The sequence below is a fragment of the Macaca thibetana genome, chromosome 15 (assembly GCF_024542745.1).
Source record: "Macaca thibetana thibetana isolate TM-01 chromosome 15, ASM2454274v1, whole genome shotgun sequence".
Taxonomy (NCBI): Eukaryota; Metazoa; Chordata; class Mammalia; order Primates; family Cercopithecidae; genus Macaca; species Macaca thibetana.
In genome coordinates this window covers 15,007,618-15,029,668 of record NC_065592.1, presented here as the reverse complement: position 1 = coordinate 15,029,668, position 22,051 = coordinate 15,007,618, and the positions used below count along the sequence as shown (strand labels likewise).

Below are 22,051 nucleotides of genomic sequence, written 5' to 3'. Positions count from 1 at the left end.
TTCTTTTGGAAGCTGTTAACTGGCCTTTGCTGACAGAAGGACATTTACGTGGCAAAAGAGTGACGTGCCAAGGCCCAGTTAAAAGCATCCCAGAGGTTAGTGTAACATGAACAGCTTTAAATTGGGTATTCTGCTGATGTTTCCCAGTTGTGAGAACTGTGTGTTAAAGCCAGGGCTGCCACTCCCACCCCCGCCTGCCCTGACTCTTTCCTCCAGACCCCATTCTTGAAGCCAGGTCCATGCCATGAACCGGATCTCATTCAGCAGGCACCCAAGAACTGTTCCCAGTGACCCCGTCAAGGCTGGCAGGTTTAACCCATCCCTTCACATTCTATTTCCATAGGTACCCATATAAAGGAGGCTGATATATATACACACATATATATATAATATCAAAACATTAATTTTATATATATCATTAGTTTTATATATATATTATATATATTTATATATTTCATATATAAGTATATTCTGTATTTTACATATACACACACACACACACACACACACACACACACATACACACAACTAATCCCTTCAGGGCTTCTTAGAGATGAAAACTCCTTGCTGGTGTTGAGTGAGTGGAGAATGAACCAACTCTGACCTGATTCCACCCTGAAGTCAGCCTGGAGGGTTCCACTGGCCTCGGGTCTCAGCTCTTTCTGCACATCTTTAACTAGCTGCCAGAGCACTCCTCCTCAAGTGCAGGTTCCGGCCCATCACTTCCTACTTGGAAGTCTTTGGGGGCATGCCTAGCCCCGGATGGCTCCACCAGCCCACAGTCTAGCTTTACAGCAGCCATCTGTAGCCACACTCTGTACCGTCTTCTTCAAGTCTGTCCTTGGAATACATCACTTAGATAGAGTCATGTACTCCTTTTCCTCCCCTCCCTTTCCACCCATCCCCCAAACTGGCCTGGATTTGTGCCTCTAGCAAACTCCTCCCTCAGGTCTCTGTGTAAGTACTTCCTCTTCAAAGTCTTCCCTGGCTCCTTGTGAATAGGCACCGATTATTATTATTATTATTATTATTATTATTATTGAGACAGGGTCTCACTCTGTCACCCAGGCTGGAGTGCAGTGGCGCGATTTCAGCTCACTACAGCCTCCGCCTCCCGGTTCAAGCAATTCTCCTGTCTCAGCCTTTTGAGTAGCTGTGACTACAGGTGTGTGCCACCACACCTGGCTAATTTTTGAATATTTTGTAGAGACAGGTTTTCGTCATGTTGGCCAGGCTGGTCTCAAACTCCTGACCTCAAGTGACCCACCCACCTTGGCCTCCCAAAATCTTGGGATTACAGGCATGAGCCACTGCATCCAACCCACAGGCACCCATTATTAACTGGACCATAACTGGCTGCATGTTTGTCTCCTGACTGTAAAGTACAGGAAGATCCTGTCTTCACCTCCATGTTCTCAGTGGCCCAGAATACACAACACACACACATGCACTAGTTAATGGGATGTGTCCTGAATAAAGAAATTATTTTTTCTTAGAATATACTCACAATACAAAGACAGTTTAGTAGCTTGGCTTTTATCAGTAGCATACCAACATTCCCGTGAGTCTCACAGAATAAGGTACATGACTCAAAGTCTAAAACAGGCTGGGCGCGGTGGCTCACGCCTGTGATGCCAGCTCTTTGGGAGGCTGAGGTGGGCAGATCACTTGAGGTCAGGAGTTCAAGACCAGCCTGGTCAACATGGCGAAACCCCGTCTCTACTAAAAATACAGAAAAATAGCCAGGCATGGTGGCACATGCCTATAGTCCCAGCTACTCGGGAGGCTGAGGCAGGAGAATTGCTTGAACCCAGGAGGTGGAGGTTGCCAGTGAGTTGAGATCGCACCACTACACTCCAGCCTGGGCAACAGAGCGAGACTCTGTCCCCCAAAAAAGAGAGACAGAAAAAAATGTCTAAAACAAAAACAGCAAGCTTAGAAACACAAGCATGGCACTTTTGGAAAACCAAGTCATTCATTCATCCATTCGCCCATTCAATCGTGTGCCTCCTTTCTAACTCCACAACATATAAATAAATAAATAAAAGCACCTCAAAATCTATAAGGTCCCATACAAATGAAGGTAACATCATCACATGAATTAATTTGTGATTCTCTTTGAAAAAGTCATTTAATAGAATGAACCTGGTTAAGCCAGAACTTGATTATGTGACTCTTTTTAGGTTAAACTGGTTTGGGTCAAAAGCCTATTTCAACTGATAAAGTAGCAGAGATCTCATCTTCAGATAATGTTCTTTTCATGTCTTTTTAACCTCAAAAGCAAACCTACCAACCTCAATGCCAAGACTTTAAAATTACTTATCCTTCTTAAAAAAAAAAAAAAATCAAACTTTTAAGGTGCTTGATCATTTCATTAGTGGGTTTTCTAAGGGCCAAATCTCTGCAATTGGGGTAAAATGCATTACTCATTTGATTAAGAAACAAACAAAACAGGCAATTATATGGCTCTTTTCCAAAATACTAAATGACACAAACTATATGCATCATTACTTAAGGATAGTCACTTGATTATAAGAAAAGTCTTACTATATATCTATACTCAATCAGAAATAATGCACTCTGTTCTGTAAAGTATCGCTTGCCGCTTATTTTTAAAATAATTCTAAACCCTGTTTCTAAAAATAAAAGTCCTAAAGGCCTGTGTTCATTCCTTACAGAATACAAACTTTAAAAGTAATGAAAGTATGTAATTTGGTGTGTAGTCAACAAAGGGGTATTGTGAATATATAATTGAAGTGCAAGTTGAAGAAAATGATTCTATCAAAATCTCACTCAGTGGGAGAATGGAAAGATAGTATGTGTAAAATTTGCCCAAAGTCATTAGTCACAATGAATATTCATCAGAAGCCAATTATCAATCTCATTTAATGACACCCCAAAAGATTTTGCCCTGAAGCAGCTGAATAGTCTAAGACTCCAGACAAAACTAGACAAATTATACAGCCAACAGCCAGTCTAGCCAGGACACAGACTGTAAAGTAAACCACTGGTGGATTTTGGGATGCACTTCAGCAAATTCTGTCCTCAATTAAAGGTGCACAAGGTCATTTATATCTCAGAGCTTTCTATATGGCTCTGTTAGTTTTCTTTGAGGCAAAGGGAGATGAGGAGAAGGCAGTGGGGGTAGAACATGAATGGAGAATGATCAATGACGGAGTTGGGCAAATCACAAGGACACCTTTTTTTTTCAGTCATTTCTCAGAGATAAAGACCAGATTGTCACAGTCTTAGATTCCAATGCCTCTGCAGAATCCTAATAGCAGCTCTGCAACTTAACATGAAATAAAAATAAGAATGCCCCCTCAAAAGACAAAACCACAATATGTGTAGGTACCAGGTTGGGGTTTAGACCCTTGCAAAGTATTGTTTTAAAGGAAAGTGTGTGTGTGTGTGTGTGTGTGTGTGTGTGTGTGTGTGTGTGTATACACAAATACACTCATCACCACATTTCACAGATAAGGAAACAGTTTCAGAGGTGAAATAACTTCCCCAAGGCCACATCAACAGTAAGTGACAGAACTGGGACTCACATCCAGGTCTGTCAGAATATAACGGCCACTGTGTTTCCACAATGCATAATAAATTCAAAAAGTATTCACATGCATACCCTGTGCCATCCACGGTGCGGAGGACTCTGAAATAGATGAGGTATTGTCCCTGTTGACGTTGTTAAATGACACAGATATGTATTTGCCTTGCTGCTAGATGTCCAAATGTCTGGGACAAAATACCAATGACAGAAAATAATCATTTTTAAAACAAACACAGATCCGATCATTTCCTGGGGATGAGTTACATTTAACTAAGGTGTTATAGTGTCTTTAATCCACAGGAAATTCTAGACAATGAAGTAATTATTATTACTCAAAGAGAAAGGTTTACATTCCATTTTGAGTACATATATCTGACAGGCTGGCTTGAAAGTGTTGGAAAGTCTTGCTTTTTGTCATGTTCCCTTTCAAATACTTGCTTGGAGTCTTCTTCTAACTTTTTGACCTGGGCAAGCCACTTCCTTTCCTAGGTCTCAATTTGTCCTGTATGTAAAACAAGAGACTAGGCTACAAGATTTGTGTGTTCCTTTCCAGCTTTGACAACTCACAATTCTAGAGGAATTGCTATCCCTTGATGTGAAGAAGGCTCCTTTTCTGTCCCCAGTTTACCTTCTTCAGCTGCACTAAGCCGAAGCAAATCAGGGTCTGTCTTTAAGCTGGTCTTGCTTTCTCATCTCTGCAGCTCCAGGGCCCAGCTGGAATTCATGAGCTATGTAGGAACCACTACCTTTCAGTCACCCCATCTCCATCACCGGACCAGGGCACAGCCCTCTTCCTTACTTGGCCCCTGATACTCTGAATAACTCAGAGGTAGATGACCTCAGGCGACCAGGAACACAAGGGCTATGGATATGAGCTCGACAAGGACCAAGACCACATCGGACTCCATCTTTTTTTTTTTCTTTTTTCTTTTTTTTGAGATGGAGTCTTGCTCTGTCACCCAGACTGGAGTGCAGTGGTGCGACCTCGGCTCACTGCAACATTCGCCTCCCAGGTTCCAGCGATTCTCCTGCCTCAGCCTCCTGAGTAGCTGAGATTACAGGCACCCACTACCACACCCAATTAATGTTTGTGTTTTTAGCAGAGACGGAGTTTCGCCAAATTGGTCAGGCTGATCTCGAACTCCTGACCTCAGGTGATCCGCCCTCCTTGGTCTCCCAAATATTCCTCTTCTTACCTCTTACTATGCTCGACACAGAGTTGGTGCTGAGTAAATGTTTGGGGAAATGGAGAATGCCTCCAGATTCATACCATGAGGAAGAATAGGCAAGATTACCAGACAGCTTTTTTTTTTTAAAACAGAGTTTCACTCTTGTTGCCCAGGCTGGAGTGCAATGATATAATCTCGGTTCACTACAACCTCCGCCTCCCAGGTTCAAGTGATTCTCCTGCCTCAGCCTCCCGAGTAGCTGGGATTACAGGTATGCACCAACATGCCCGGCTAATTTTTTGTATTTTTAGTAAAGACAGGGTTTCTCCACGTCAGGCTGGTCTCGAACTCCTGACCTTATGTGATCCGCCTGCCTCCCAAAGTGCTGGGATTATAGACATTTAACAAATTGCAATTGCCTAATAGATCACAACTAGAGGCTGTACATTTTTGAAAAAGTATTAAGATTCCAAGCTCTAAAAGCTGGCAGAGGAAGACAATCAGATGGTCACAGTCATTCTTTCCATCCTAGAATTCAAAAGGTTAAATAATCAAACCAACACCTGCTTTACAGGGTTAGAGGCATTTGGATTTCCCCTCTGAACCTAAACAAAGAGAAATGAATAAAATGATAAATATAGAAAGGATACCAGATTACTGACTTTCAAGGGAGGTCATTCTTAAGTTTGTTCATTTTGACCATGGATCATCTTATTTAGAAGAGCTGTAAAAAATGCTGTGTGTCTTGGGAAGTTGTTCCCTTTCTCAGTTTGAGAACTTGATTCTTTTATTTAATTATAAACCATCTTCGTAGGTATCATGGTGTCATGATTCAAACACTGCTGTGGTTTTTGTTTGTTTTGATTATGATTTATTCTCAAATGACAAATCCTCTCTAAAATCATCAAAACGTTTTAAGCAAAATCTGCAGGGACTCTGTGAAGTTAACCTATTTCAACTCTTCCATGGGTATGAGAAAAACCTTTAATTATAAAGGGTTCAGCTATGTTCAAATTGTAGTTACTGTATTTAGTGGGGGAGGAATAGGCTTTCAAGAAACTATCAAAGATACTCTAGCAGAAAGGCAGCTTAGAACATCTCAGAAATCAAAGAACCTTCAGCTAGTCTAGACAGATGCCGGACATGTGAGTAGAAGGAAAGAGCAAACAGTGTCTCGCTTTTCTTAGCAGCTGAAATGCAGGGCTTCTTTTTAGGGGGTAATGGGAACAATCGTTCTTCCAGTAGTTTTATTTTCAATTTGGTGGAACTCATCTTACTTTTTCCTTCTCCATTATTTTTTGGGAAAGGGAAGGAATAAAAAAACACACACACACACAAACAACAACAAAAAAAACACCCAACAAGGAGTGAAGGAAAGCATCTTCCCCCAACAGCAATATCACCTAGTCAGGAGAAAGCTTACACAGGCAATCAACCGCCTGCTTAATCACTTCTCTCCATTTTTTTTTTTAAAGCTATCTACTAGAGTAATTAGAGTAAGTTATTAACCGGGGCAACGAGCTTTCGTGCCAAGATTTGACACTTTACAACATCAAAGCAACTAAAACTGCCAGAGAAAAGCTTTAGCTACCAAAGCAGAGGCAGAAAACTATGGTGTGGTAAACTACACTGTAAATAAGCCCACAGCACCGTGAGTGAGGAAAGAGCTTTCTTTTCATCTTTAAGATGAAAAAGAAAAAGGCAAGGTTACATGAGGGACTGATAACAATTTATTCAATATAGGGACAGTCAACGTGCCGCCATTCTTCCACGCCATATCTGTGACAGACATTACTAACCGATCACAGAGTCAGGGTGTGGCCCAGAATCCTTCCTCATATGCACTTTTTTTGGTTATACAGAATCTCGTTCTGCCACCCAGGCTGGCGTTGCAGTGGTGCAATCACGGCTCACTGCAACCTCTGCCTCCTGGGTTCAAGTGATTCTCCTGCCTCAGCCTCCTGAGTAGCTGGGCACAATGCCACCACACCCAGCTAGTTTTTGTAGTTTTAGTAGAGATGGAGATTCACCATGTTGGCCAAGCTGGTCTCGATCTCCTGACCTCAAGTGATCTGCCCACCTCGGCCTCCCACAGTGCTGAGATTACAGGTGTGAGCTACCACGCCCAGCCTCACATGCACCTTTGATCAATGGATCAAAGTGGGCACTCAAGAAGAAATTGATTTGACACCTCAAATCTAGTATAAGTGGGTATTTCTATTTCTTTGACAATATAAATCATAATTTATGTTTAGCTAATGGATCTATACTATTGCTTTAATAAGGAATCATACTTTTAAAAAGAAAGCATAACTGAATATGGAATCATGAGTACCTATCTGTCAGGCATCCACACATAAAGAAACTAAGGAACCTTCAGGTGGTGAGTTACTAAATTTGCATAAGTAGTAAAAAAAGAAAAAGAAAAGGGACTGTTTCCTGTTGTTTTCTTTGGCAAATCTAACCTTAGAAAGTGACTGTAGGCTGCAGGTGGTAGCTCACGCCTGTAATCCTAGCACTTTGGGAGGCCAAGGCAGGTGGATCACTTAAGGTCAGGAGTTTGAGACCAGCCTGGCCAACAGAGTGACACCTTTTCTCTACCAAAAAATAAAAAAATTAGCTGGGTGTGGTGATGCGCATCTGTAGTCCCAGCTACTTGGGAGGCTGAGGCATGAGTATCACTTGAACCCGAGAGATGGATGTTGCAGTCAGTGGAGATCATGCCATTGTATTCCAGCCTGGGCAACAGAGTGAGACTCTGTCCCAAAGAAAAAAAAAAAAACTCAGAAGAAAGATTCAAGCCATAAAACAGCCACCATCAGCTGGGCGTGGTGGCTCATGCCTACAGTCCCCAGCACTTTGGAAGGCTGAAGTGGGCAGATCACCTGAGGTAGGGAGTTTGAGACCAGCCTGACCAACATGGAGATACCCTGTCTCTACTAAAAATACAAATCAGCTGGGCGTGGTGGCACATGCCTGTAATCCCAGCTACTCAGGAGGCTGAGGCTGGAGAATCACTTGAACCTGGGAGGTAGAGGTTGTGGTGAGCCAAGATTGCTCCACTGCACTCCAGCCTGGGTGACAAGAATGAAACTCCATCTCAAAAAAACAAAACAAAACAACAATAACAAAAAACAGGCCACCATCATGACCATTGAATTCACATTACTATCTGCCAGTCACTGAGAACAGTGCTTCACATATATCTAACTCATTTAATTTTCATAACAGCCCTATAAGGTAGGTAGCATTATTGTCCCCATTTTATAGATGAGGAAACTAAGGCTCCCGGGTGTTGAGGAACTTGTGTAAGGTCACAGCTATCGGCAGAACTAGGATGTGAACCTAGGGAAGTTGAGCTCTGGATTCTGTGCTCTTAGCTCCCACGAAACTGCTTCTGTGTTCTGATCTATATTAATCCGACAATTACTGAGTATCCACTATGTGCACATGCCATGCCCTCAAGCAATTTAAAATAGAGAGAGAAAGATCAAAATGCAAACAATCAACTTCCACACAAAAGCATTATGAAAGAGGTGCCATAATAGAGGTTCAAGTGTGTTAGCATATAAAGAAAGAATCATTAATTCTGCCTGGGGCAAGAATCAGGCCGGCTTCACAGAGACAGAGACATCAGAGCCCTGAAGGTTGAAGACAAGAAGCTGCTAGTCCTCTTCCCTGCTAGAGGCCAGTCGGGGGAAAGGGTGGGTCAAGCAAACACAGCAGCTTCTCAGGCCACTCAAGCTCTGTGAAGACTTGAATGAGAAATGACAATTTATTCAACGACTAAATGACTAGTGAGAAGTGGTCCGGATGCAAAACTTCATGGGAGTTGCTGTGACTATTCTGTTTTGCTTGGATTCACTCCCTATCCGCTATCACAGTGATCCTAACATTCAGAACTCTCCCAGGATCTTTATCGCTCTTCTTGTTTCTGAAAGTCAAATCGGGGTTTATGGCCTGCAAGGATGAGATTCAGCCTCAAGTAACATTTACAGAGTGAACAGTGCACCCAGTGCTGGGCTCTGTGCTTTCATGTCTGGATGGTCACTGGATCTTTTTAACTACCTTGAGGTAGGTGTGAATACTATCCCCATTTTCACAGAAGAAGACAGAGGGACTCAGAGAGGCCAAGTAACTTGCCCAAGGCCATATGGCTAGAAAGTGGCACAGGGAGGATTAAGTACAAGGCAGAGGCAGAAGTGGAACAAAGCCATCCTGACTTGCAGTCTGATACTCTCTCCTCCACTCCTGCTGTCTTTTTTCTTGGGAAAAGATACCTCCAGCAGGGCTGTCTGACACATCTAGCTGGTAGATTCTGAAGCTATCAAGATAGCAGAAAAGAACAAATGTGAACGTGCTCCGTGTCTGCACTGACCCATGATTGCATGGTCTAACCTCATAACATACTACCTTGGTTCACCAAAGTGACCACACTTTCAGTCTGCAGAAACAACACGGGAAATTATGAGTCCTTGCTCCCAGTATCATAAGCACCCAGTAGGTGCTCAAATTTCTTTTATGACTGTCATGTCTGCCAAAGTGGGTGCCATTTAGGGCTTTATAAGTAGATTATGATGCCAAAGACTTAAATATTATCCATTAAAATTTTGATTCATAAGAGTCACACAAGAAGCTATCAGTCCTACAATCTAAGAAAGATACAATTTATTTCACGACTTGATTGCATTACTAAAACAATAAAATTTTCTGCCATGGCAGAAATGGGATGAATTTAATGAAATGGCAAAAAAAGAAAAAAAAAGAAAAAGAAACATCACCTGTTTACACACATGCACCCCAAATTACACTGGTGGACTGCATTGGTATTCTGTAAAATTACTGAGAGCCTTAACAGATTATACTTAGCTATGGCCCTTTTCCAGACTAGCTAAGGCCCCAGTCAAAGCTCTCCCAAAGAGAATATGGAAACAAAGAGCTTTTTAAGTGCCAGTCGGTATGCATAAACATCTTCCAAATGAACTTGATCAGTCTCTATTATGTCGTGTCCACATGAAAATGAGTCTAACGATGCAAAATAACAGCCACCAAAGAATAAATATTGTTTTTGTCTTACAGAACTGTCTATTCACTGGTTCCAAATCAGGCTGTGTATCAATCACCCAGGGAACCTTAAAAAATACACATTCCATGGTTCCATACGAGACTTTGTGAACCAGAATGTCTAGAGATGGTGCCCAAGAACCTGCATTTTAACAAGTTTTCTGGGTGGTTCTAACATAATGCTAATCCATGGATCAGAACTGGGGAATCACTGACAATCTGAATCCTGTGCCTCATCCAAAGCAGGTGCTTGATGTTTGTTGAAGCAATGGGAGAAGAGGCAGGAGAGGAAGGTAGGAGCTAGCAGACAGACCATGGCTGGTTGAAGTCACATCAAAGTGTCACAAATTAACCTGTTGAAATTCTATATTATATTACAGAGTCTCTATGGTATCTCAAGGTTCTTCATTCCAATTAGAGTTTAACATGAATAAGAGAAAACCAATTCACACATAATTAAATGAAGAATACAGTTCAACAAGCAACTAATTATCTATACATTTTAAAGTCAGAGAATGCCCGCCTAAGTAAAACCCACCAATCTCTCCTATTTTCTGTCCATGGAAGTTCCCTTAAGTTTTTAATATTCTCTGGACCACAAAAAAATTGTATATAACGGAGATTAGAGAGGCTGTGTTACTTGGAAGTTTGGCTGCAAAGCCTCTATTCCATGCCACTTCATTATAATTTCTTAAGGATTTCCCTCTTCACCAAAAGGATTAGTTTTCTTCTCACTTCTTTGAATACTCTTCTCAGGTGGTTAGTGTGAACCAGGTTACTCTCTCTCTTTTTTAACATATAGAAGATAAACAAAATGTTCAATTTATTTTATTTTTTAAATAGAACACTAAATTTAGTCTTAGAATTCTCTGTTTGGTAAGTTTCCAGTTACAAGGTCTTGGCTTCCCTTGAGCACAGTTTGAAACAAAATAATGCAGTTTGTTCCTACGGCTGGAACATGCAGAGTGGAGTGTGCAGGCAAAGAGGCCTTGGCTCTGCTCCAGGATTTCAAACCTCCTTCAACTGCCACTCTCATCTCTGCTTCAAGGGCGGCAGATAAGCAAACAGGATTAGTGTTTTCTAGTCCAGAAGAGCTAGGAAAGTTTTGCACACATCATTCAGGTGCCCAGCTCATCAAACAGGCTGGCATCGACATGACAAGGTGGCGTTCATCAGGAAAGCAGCAAAAATGAAGCCAAATATGAAAAGCTGCCCAGTCCACAAACTGGCCCGTTTTTAGGGCTCAAGACCAGATGGTGCTCAGACAATGGATGCTGTCAGTGGGAGTGGTGGGACAGGACTGGGGCAAGGCTGGAAAAGTCTCCATGTACATCTCCTAAGGGCCAGACTGTGTGCTGGTGGGGAGATGGAAGTTTCACCCACCACTCCTCAGGCCACAGGGTACCCGGTCCTGCCCAGCTCCCACATGCCCGGGGACTAATTTTTGTTGACGCAATTAGGAAGAAACTGACAGGGAGAGGGTGCCAGTTTATTTTTTTTCTTCCCTAAATGAGGTACCATCAGAAAAGTAATAATGGTTTTCGGTTATGGGTGTGGAGGCTAATTAGGTCGTGGTCTTGCCGCTATACAATATTTCCTTCTGAAAAGCATCCACTGGATAAAACAAACAGATGTTTCTTAGGAAAGCAAATATGCCTTTGTCATTATTTAACTGGATATTCTTAGTTGTCCAAATCTCTTTCAGTATCCCTAAATTATAAAGGGGGCGATTAGGACCAAGATACACTGCTGGAAGGAATTGCAACTTATGAACCCTGGAAGGTTCTTTATTCTTTATTGTATAGGACAAAGATACATAGCTGCAATATATCAACGCTGAAACCACAGTGAGTTAGAGAAGATACGCCCCAGGGCTCCACCAAAGCCATGCTCATGGTAGTAGAAGAGTGCAGGAGCTGCTGGGAGACAGCCAAGTTTAAGAAGGCATGGGCAGAGTGAATGGAATCTGAAGTGCTTAAGGAAATGGAGCTTTGGCTAACAGACTGGGTGTGTCAATGGGAATTCACAGATCTGCCTCCTGTCTCCTGGTGCCTAGAGTAGTGTCAGGCATACAGACAGGGCTTGCCGACTCTGAAGTGAAAAGCTTAGGTGTGCGTTCAAAAGTGACAATCAGGCAGAGGTTCTTTATATTATTTTAGATCCATGGCCAACAGGGTCATGCTAAGAATATGTCTCCGAGTACAAGTGTCACAGGGAACTCATGACAGTGGAGAGCTACCAAGAAGGTAGTATGAGGTGGCAAGGACGCTGGCCTGGTTTTCATTCCATCTTTGCTGCCCATCTTAAACAAGGCACATCAACTTTTGGGGGTGCTAACATTCCCATCTGCAAAGGGAGAAGAAATCCCACAAGCTCCTAGGGTTGTTGCAAGAATGAATGAAAAAAATGATCACATACGTGATTAGCATAGTGCCTGGCACATAGGAAGGGGGTGGCTCAAAAGGTTAACTTTAAAAGAACTTTAAAAGGGGCGGGGAGAACTGGGGGGCTCCCATATAAAGTACTGAGTATGAATCTACTTAAGGATATTCTTACACATTTATTCTGTGAATGCTCTCTGGTGGTCTTGGAGCTTTACAAGCTACAAAAAACAAACAAACAAAAAAGCAAAACTCTAAGTACTATACAATCAGGTCTTATTTTTCACCCAAACCAATAGCAAACAGCTCCACTAGTTACCTTATCCACCAGATATGGCTCAGGGTATCTTTTTGGCTCTTTATAAGAATTTTCAAGTTCCTTTAGTGGGGTGGCTATTCCTAACAACATGCCTCTGGCTCTTGTGACAGTTCCCACACAAGGGACTGGAAAATGGTATAAGTAATGGCATCCAACAGACATAACCTGGTTCCCAGGCATGCACTTCGAAGGGGATAAGATTAGTTTGTGTGTAATCCCTGGATGTTTCTCCCTTTCCAGAAGCCAAAGCCTCCTTCCCCTGATACAGCATCATAATGACCTATATTCATGGCCATCTCTCCTACTGACTAGGACATGACCTTGGGCAAGTTATTCCCACCTTTCCAAATGGACTGGCTGTTCTGTAAAATGGGAATAATATCTATCTTCTAGGAATGCTGATGGAATTGTATTATCTCTATCAAGATCTTTGACCTACTTGCTCTCCATAGAGTTCCAAAAAGCAGTATGAATTAAACTCAGATATGAAAATATGGAAGAAAAATGGGGCCTTTGTGCTAGAGGGAATCACACTGAAGTATTTACATTAGAGAACAAGATTTAGTTAAGCCTTCCCTATTTATCATTTATAAAGGAAAACAATCAATATACATTAACTGAGCAAAGAGAACAAAAACTTACATTTTTCTTATACAGAATATCACAGTGTTATTGACCGAGAAACCCTGAAATGCATATTACCTGCCTCTGAACTAAATATTGTTAGGTTTGTCTCTATTGACACAATCATTTTTATAGAAGACAGCACTCGAGTGCTTTTATCTCTCATGTGCTTGGTGGCTCTGAGGAGCATTAAGGCTCCATCTTATCAAACACAATTGAGAAAAATGTGGTTTGTCAAGTATTGCAGGCCACATCACGATCTGTCAAGAGAGGGTCCTCAAAAAATCTCAGGCTGAGATGGCCTTTGCATTTCCCCCTCCACACCGGCCCCCATCTAAAAGATAATAAAAAGCCAGTCTTAAGGAAATAAAAGGCAACAATTGGAAAACTTTCAAATTCTGAATTTGAAGAGGCCCAAAGGCGTGAATACAACAGAAGTCTGCTCAGCTACGTCATTCCCAAACTCCGCAGAACCGCTCAGGATGCTGCCAACTGCACATGAGATACAAGGAGAACCCCACCTCCTCCAGAGAGGCTTCCACCAGCAATCCGTAAAGCTTCCCACCCAGTTAAGAATCAACTCTTTAAGAAAAGCCTTTTAAAAGTCAAAGTAATACACATTCATAGCTTTCAAAACAAAACAAAAGGTAGTCAAGGCTTATCATGAAAAACAACAGTCCACTTCACAATTCTCCTTACACCCTTCACTCAAAGTAATCACACTCAACACAGGATTTATCTCCTGATTTCTAAATCATCAATTCTTGGTTTCACATTTTCAACATTAAGACTTGGACTCTGCCTTCCCTTTGAGAATGAACTGTTATCCTCTCAGAGGCCAGTCACCCCACTTATCCCATTGACTTCATTCCACAAATATTTATCATGGTGTTACCCCAGGCACTGAGGACACAGCAGTGAACGAAATGGGCAACAATCCTTGTCTTCATGAAGTTTATATTCCAGTAGGGTAGGCCCTTAATAAACTGGACATTAAAATTTTATTTCCCATTATAGAATATATTAATTTATTATAAATGCCTGCACAGGCTACATACCAGGCTCTGTTCTGAGAGCTATGCAAGTATTAACTCATTTTAATTTTACTTCAGAGGAGGTCACTGGTGACTGGAAAAAGACACTAAAACAAGTCCACCTGTTTTAGTGGACGGGTGGTGACTGAATCCTAATGAAAGACTGAGGAGAGAATGAGACAAGAGGAATTAGTGAATAGGCAACTCTCTTGAGGAATTCTGTTCTGAAAGGGAGACTAGAAATGGGATAAAGGGGATATGGGTCAAGAAGGTTTTGTTTTGAAGTCTGGGAGCTTCCATAGCATGTTGGCATGCTCATAAGAATGTGCTAGGAGAGAAGAGAAAATAATAGTGGATGCAGGAGAGAAGAGCTTGCTTACTGCTGGAGCAATTTCCTTGAAGGAAACCACAGTGTCGCCTTTCCTGTTGGCATTCCTAGGCCATCATCTAAAACTGCAATCCTTGCCACTCTCCACTCCCCATCCTCTCTCTTTGGCTTTATTTTAGTACTTAACCATTTAGTACTTAACCATTCCTGTGAGGAAACCATTACCTAAAACCATTACCTAAAATGCAGTACTTAACCATTACCTAAAATCCTTAGTACTTAACCATTTCCTACTGTATGAGATATTTAACTCCTCTGGCTTATCGAGGATCTATGATACTAGAATGCAAGCTTCATGAGGACAGGGATTGTTGCCTGTTTTGTTCACTGCTGTATCCCCAGTGCCTATGGCAACCTCACGATAAATATTTGCAGCATGAAGCAAGCTGGACAAGCAAAGTGACTGGCCTCAGAGAGGACAGACGGTTCATCCGCAAAGGGAAGGCAGAGTCCAGGAGTACAGGCCCCAGGAGGCTGAGCAATGTGGTGTGGGCTCCTGGCACTCTCTCCTGGGGGCTTCCATTAGATGGGGATAGAATTCTAGGTTAGAAATCATTTTCCCTTAGAAGGTCAAGACGCTGCTTCACCGTCTTCTGGTTTCCAGAACTGCCACTGCCAAATCTCAGGCAATGTTGATTCTTAATCTTTGTACAAGAACTGCTTTGTCTCGATCTCTGATATTCTAAAATTTCATGAAAAAGGAGCTTTGTACCTTCTTTTTAGGCCTCTAAAAATTTTTGAAATATATTAAGTATGTATGTCATATAAACAACTTTTAAAGAAAAAAAAAATGTAAGAACCCCAAACCTATCACCTGGCTCAGGGGTCAGCAAATTACAGCGAAAAGGCATAGCCTGGCCTGCTGCCTGTTTTTGGCAATAAAGCTTTGTTGGCACACAATCACACACATTAGTTTAACTCTGGTCAACTACAAGGTCGGAGCCCAGCAGTGGCAACAAAGATCATATGACCTGCAAAGGCATATTTATTATTTGGCCCTTTATAGCAAAATGTGTTGGTTCCTCACCTGGCTTAAGACAGAAAGCAAAACTTTTGATGTCCGTTGCATGACCCTTCCCAAACCAGTCTTTTCTCTTCCTGTGAGGAAACCATTACCTAAATTTTGTGTTAACTATTTCTTTTTACCTTTGTAGTTTGTGTGAATCCCAAACAAGATACCACTTAGTTTTTCTAGCTTGAACTTTATATTAATGAAATCATACTGTACAGTATATCCTTGTGCAACCCAGTTCCTCACTCAGCTTCTACATTAGAATCATAATCATATTGACAGTACAGTTCATTTCATTGATCCGATCGATATTCCACTGTGTGACTACACCACAGTCTATCAGTTCTCTTGGTAGTCATGAGAACTATTTCCAGGATTTAAATAAAACCCAAAAAAAGCCCCTGTGAACATTTTTGTACACGTATCCCACCATACATGACCAAGGGGTTTGTGTATACACATAAAATTCCACCTAGGAGTAGAATTGCTGAGTGATGGGCATACGTAAATAGTTTTGTAGCACATACCTTTCAAACAGTAGTAAACGACATTCTCTAATACATTTCCAATATAACACCCGGCTTTGTCAGCCACCAAATTTTTTGCAAACCTAGGGTTTCACTGTTAGTTTTGATTGTTTTTTTAAGAGACAAGGTCTCACTCTGTTGTCCAGGCTGGAGTGAAGTGGTATGATCATAGCTTACTGCAAAGCCATGATCCTGGGCTCAACTGATCTTCCTGCCTCAGCATCCCAAGTAACTAGGAGTACAGGCACATTCTACCACGCTGATTTTTAATTTTCTTTGTAGAGACAGGGCTCTCACTATGTTGCCCAGGCTGGTCTTGAACTCCTGGCCTTAAGCAATCCTGCCACCTTGGCCTCCCAAAATGTTGCGATTACAGGTGTAAGTCACTGTGCCCAGCCATAATCACTGTAGTTTTAATGTGCTTTTTGATGATTACTAATGTGATTGACTATCTTTCCATATAGATGTTGGCCATTTGTATTTCTTCTGTGAAATGCTAATTCATGCCTTTTGCCAATTTTTCTATTGACAGGTTTGTCTTTTTTAATTGTCATAGTTCTGTACTTATTTCCTATACTAATTTTCTGTCAGTTTTTCTTTTTTTTTTTTTTTTTTTTTTTTTTGAGACGGAGTCTTGCTCTGTCACCCAGGCTGGAGTGCAGTGGCCGGATCTCAGCTCACTGCAAGCTCCGCCTCCCGGGTTTACGCCATTCTCCTGCCTCAGCCTCCCGAGTAGCTGGGACTACAGGCGCCCGCCACCTCTCCCGGCTATTTTTTTGTATTTTTTAGTAGAGACGGGGTTTCACCGTGTTAGCCGGGATCGTCTCTCGATCTCCTGACCTCGTGATCCGCCCGTCTCGGCCTCCCAAAGTGCTGGGATTACAGGCTTGAGCCACCGCGCCCGGCCTTCTGTCAGTTTTTCTATACGGCAAATCTCAGCTTGTGACTTTTCAGTCATTTTCACAGAAAAGTATCTTTTAATGAATAAAAGTTCACAATTTTAATATTTTATTTTATACAATGTATATTTTGGACCATCTTTAAATAAGCCTTTCTCTACTCCAAAGATCATCAAGGAGTATTCTATTTTGTCTTCTAAATGTTTTTAAATTTTGCCTTTCACATTTAAGTTATTAATCCATTTGGAATTTATTTTTGTGTGTGTACAATAGAAACTGTCTTCCTTTTTTTTCCCATGTGGACAGCCAATTATTGAAAAGTCCATTGATTCCCCAGAGATTCTGCAATGCCACCTTTTATGATATAAAGAGCCCATATACATGAGATCTGTTTTTGGGCTCTCTATTCTGTTCCATCAGCCCATATGTGTATCCTCATCCCAGTACTAGCATCGTAATTACTACAACTTTATAGAAAGTTTTGATATCTGGTAAAGCAAGCTTCCACAACCCATTCTTTTTTGTCAAGTATGTTGTGGCTCTTTCTCTGGCTTTTCCATATTAATTTTAGAATTAGCTTGTCAGGCACTATGTAAAACCCTATGGGGGGTTTCAACAAAATTGTATACAATCTACACATCATTTTGAAATGAAATAAAATCTTCAAGATATTAAGTCTTCTTATTCATGAACATGGTAGTGCTTTCTGTCCCTCTATTGAGGACCATAAAAGTTTTCCCATTTAATATGTTAATATGTAAGTTATATTAATAGATTTTCTAGTATCATCAATCATTTGCTTCCTATTTGAGGATTTTTACCCCTACATTAATCAGTGACATTGGCCGCTGATTTTTCTTTCTTGTGCTATCTCTGTGTTGAATGTCAAGGTTATACAAGTGTCGCAAGAAAAGCTGGGTTTCATTCCCTCTTGTTCTAGACTCTTAAGGAGTTTGTCTAAGATTGAAATAATCTTTTCCTTGAGATGTTTGATAAAACACACTTGTAAAACCACCTGGGATGAGTGTTTTATCTGGAAAAATATGTAAAGATATTGATTCAATTTCTGTAAGTTAAATAACCTATTTAATTTTTCTATTTCTTCTGGAGTCAACTTTGCTAAATTATTTTTTTCTATTTTGCCTTAGTTTTCAAATGCTGGCATAAAGTTGCTAACAGTATTTTCTTATTATTTTAAAAATTTCTGCTGCATCTGTTCTTTGTGTTTGTAGATTTATTCCTTTATTTCATTTTAGTTTTGGGAGAAAGCAGAAATAACTTTGTGTGTTTAATCCACTACATTGATGAGAGCAAAATCACACAGAAGGTTCATTCTTCCTTATGTATAAGATGGAAGTAATCACAGAACCCACTAAGGCTGTTGTATTAAGGATTAAATGAGTTAATACATGAAAAGTGTTTAGGACAGTGCATGGCACACAGTCAGGGATCAAAAACATCATGATTAAATGATAGGGAATTCAGTTCCACTGAGATGATGTCACGTTTTTGTTGACTGAAATTTAACAATCTAAAGCAACAGTAACTGGTTATGGACTAGACTCTTTTAAAGAGGTGATGATTGATGTGGTTGACAATATTCTCATTCTGAAACAGTCTAGGTGTTTGTGCCCTGAAATTATGAACTGCACGTATGGTGTAAAATAAAATGTAAAACAAAGCAAGAGGTCGACTATAGGCTATTCTTAACACATAGTGGGCAATAAAAAACAAACAAACAAAAAACTGAGTTCTTGATAAGTAATCAATAACCAAAGAAATAATAAAATGATGAAAGTATAATAAAAACCATAAGGAAAACTCTAGTAGTCTCAGAGAGTTTTCATTATTAGGTGCCTTTTATTCACAGGTAAACACGTAACTGACTTTATCCACAGGCCCTTCATTAGGGAACTCTCTGCTTATGAAAATATTTTTCTACTCTCTCTAACAGAGGGATGCCTATTAGGCATTCTACCTCCAGTCAATTTCTCTATATAAGTTTTGTCTACAAACAAAAACAACAATAAACCCAGCAAACAGATATTGAATTATTTAGGCGAAAGTAAAGTGACGCCTGTGATTTACTTTGAAATGCATAAAAAATAAGATGGATCACCTGCAATCCCAGCACTTTGGGAGGCTGAGGTGGGTGGATCACTTGAGGTCAAGAGTTCAAGACCAGCCTGGTCAACATGGCAAAACCCCATCTCTACTAAAAACACAAACATTACCTGGGTGTGGTGGTGCGTGCCTGTGATCCCAACTACTTGGGTGACTGAGGCAACAGAATTACTTGAACCTGGGAGGTGGAGGTTGCAGTGAGCCGAGACAGCGCCACTGAACTCCAGGCTGGGTGATAGAGTGAGACTCTGTCTCAAAAAAAGAAAAAAAAAGATGGACTAATGGATGCTATGGATGATGAATAGTTGAATAAATACATGATAAAGCAACTGGCACAATGTCACTAGTAGAATTTAGATGGAAGTATATCAGCATTCACTGTAAAATTATTTCAACTTTCTATAATAGCTTAAGAATTTTCATAAAAACTATTGGGGAAAATGTGAACTCGTATACTTAGCAAGTGAAAAACTAAAATAAAAGGAATATAAAAATATTTATATTATACACACAGCGAAAGTTATATAGAAAGTTCATTATAATTTATAAAAAAAATCAAGACACCTATAAAATAAATGTGAAAGGATATTAACAAAATACAAATAAAAAAATAAACCCATGGAAAATATTCAGTTACCTCTAACCAAAGATGTAATTTTAAAATTAAAGCAAGCCTGAAATACCATAACATATCTACTTTCTTAGCAGAATTAAAACACCTGAGCACACGCACGCACACTCTCTCTCTTTCCTGGCAAAGCTGCCATGAAAATGGTGCACTCATCTACAGCTGGCAGCCTTCACTGTAAACAAGCACCGCCCGTTTGGGAAGCAATTTGGCAGTCCCTAAATAATAGTGCTTATCAAGTCCTGTGACCTGGTGTCCCACTCCTTGGAATATAACTGCAACAGTCAAAAGAAGCCAAAAGATGTTCACTGCAGTATTATCTACTAAAAGGATTAAATCATAATGAACAACCTAAATGGCCATCAAGAGAAGAATGACATAGTAAATAATGACACATCTGTATCATAAATATGGTGTAGACATTAAAAAATGACAATAATCGAAGCTCATGTAGAAATCTGCAACATGTTCATAACACTCAATCAAATGGAAAGCTATTTATAATTGTGAGACTACAGGAATAAATGATATGTGCATTGGCACTGTAAAAAAAATGAACAATTAATGAAAATGACATGCTGCCATATAAAGGGACTGTAGCTGACTCCTTTTCCTAAAATCTTCTTTCATCTTGCCGATGTATCTTTCAATTAAAATTAGATCATTACAAAGTCAGTCTTAAGACTGTCTACTCACAGTGCTGAGTTTGCTGCAAATGATGAGTATCCGGCGTTCGTACAGCATACTGGCGTACAGATGCAACATGTTGTTGACATCCACAGCCACAAAATATTCTGTCAGATTTCTCTAGGAGAAAGAAGAAGGCACGGTTTGTGGCTGATTTTGTTTCTTCTTATTATAACAGTATTTAATAAGAGCATAAGAAACAGAAAATAATCAGAAAGTATACTCTCTTCTTTCCCTGTCCTTTTCTTTCTACCCCGGAGGCCAAATCCCCCTCATGTGTAAAATCATGAACAGTAAAGTTGGAAGACACCTTAGAGAGGAAGGAGCCTGAGCAATTACATCTTTGTGTGGTGATTACAACATGAGGTTGCATATAGCACTTAGGTCAGTTCCTAAAGGTGAGCAGAACAGGAATTCTACATGTATCTTACAAATGAGGATACCAAGACTCAGAGAGATTCTCCAAGATGGAACAGTCTAATAAGCAATGAAGACAGGACTGCTGCTCAAATCTTTGGGCCCCAGATCCTAGAACCTTCCCGATGTGCTGTGCCATACGCCTAAGCAAAACAAAGTACTCAGGGACCAAAATGCTTCTGGCACTGAGCCTGTTTCTGTCCAGGAGATGCCACCCACGAAGGCCAGGCGAGCTCCTCTCCTGTCATCACTGCTGGTATCCCCTCCTTCACAGTTTACATTCGCTAAAACGGCTCAGCTGGAATTAAGGCAATTTTGAACATTTACAATTTCCAGGTATTTCATTCAAAAGGGGGAAGAAAAAACTGAAGACAAACAGCAGCAAGTTGTGACAAAGCAGTGTTTTAACTAGCTTTTTTCCCCCCTGTAGCCTGGGCTTCATTCTTTTAATTAGTACTATAGATTGGTACTCTTCAGATTTCAGAAAAAAAATGGAATGTGTTTCATTTATACAATGCATTCTATACCCACCTGACTTTAACAATACACATGAATATGCTAATTTCTTCAATGTTACAGGTTTTCAATGCCACACAATATAATCCTCTGAAAATGAAAGGGGTTGGGGAGGGAAGGAATGCTATTGCCAGGGGTTGCAGTTTATAATGATTAAAGATCTATAACCCATAAATTGAAGTAAACCAGGTGGATTTTAAATGCAAAATAGCATAAAGTGCTTTTCAACAATGTTATGGGCTGGGAGTAAAACTGGGCACTTATCTTATAATTTATTATTGTTTGACTGAAGTACCAGGTTAACCATCAACATTTATAAATACAGAGCAACTGAATTAATAGCTCTATATACTAACTACCTCTCAAGTGCTAGCCACTGTACCAGACACTGTGGATGTGTAATTGTGCAATCTTCACAAAAATCCAGTGAGGCGTTATTCTTTCCAATATAAAGAAGTCTGGGAGAGGTCAGTAACTGGCAGATCTGACTCCATGGCCTATACGCTTTCCCTTCCACCACATTGTCCCTCTTACGCACATCCACCATGGGAAAGGTTCACATCTATTATTAAACATTTCACTTAATCTTCAAACTGCTCCTTGAACTAAGTATTATTATCCCTCTATAAAGATGAGAAAACAGTGGCACAGAGAAGTTGTGTAATTTGACAAAGGTCATGAGGTAAGTGGATGTGACATGATTCAGTCC

General features: G+C 40.5%; 2 protein-coding genes across 11 annotated transcripts in view; one reads left to right on the top strand and one right to left on the bottom strand.

Moving 5' to 3' along the window:
- NEK6 (NIMA related kinase 6) overlaps nt 1-22,051 on the top strand; it is a 984,684-nt gene that overhangs the window by 254,026 nt on the left and 708,607 nt on the right. The window lies entirely within an intron of this gene.
- DENND1A (DENN domain containing 1A) overlaps nt 1-22,051 on the bottom strand; it is a 547,088-nt gene that overhangs the window by 249,695 nt on the left and 275,342 nt on the right. For all 10 annotated transcript variants that reach the window (XM_050760580.1, XM_050760581.1, XM_050760572.1 and 7 more), the window contains one exon: nt 20,419-20,529. In XM_050760580.1, the coding sequence (XP_050616537.1) occupies nt 20,419-20,529 (111 nt within the window). The remainder of the gene's footprint in view (nt 1-20,418; nt 20,530-22,051) is intronic.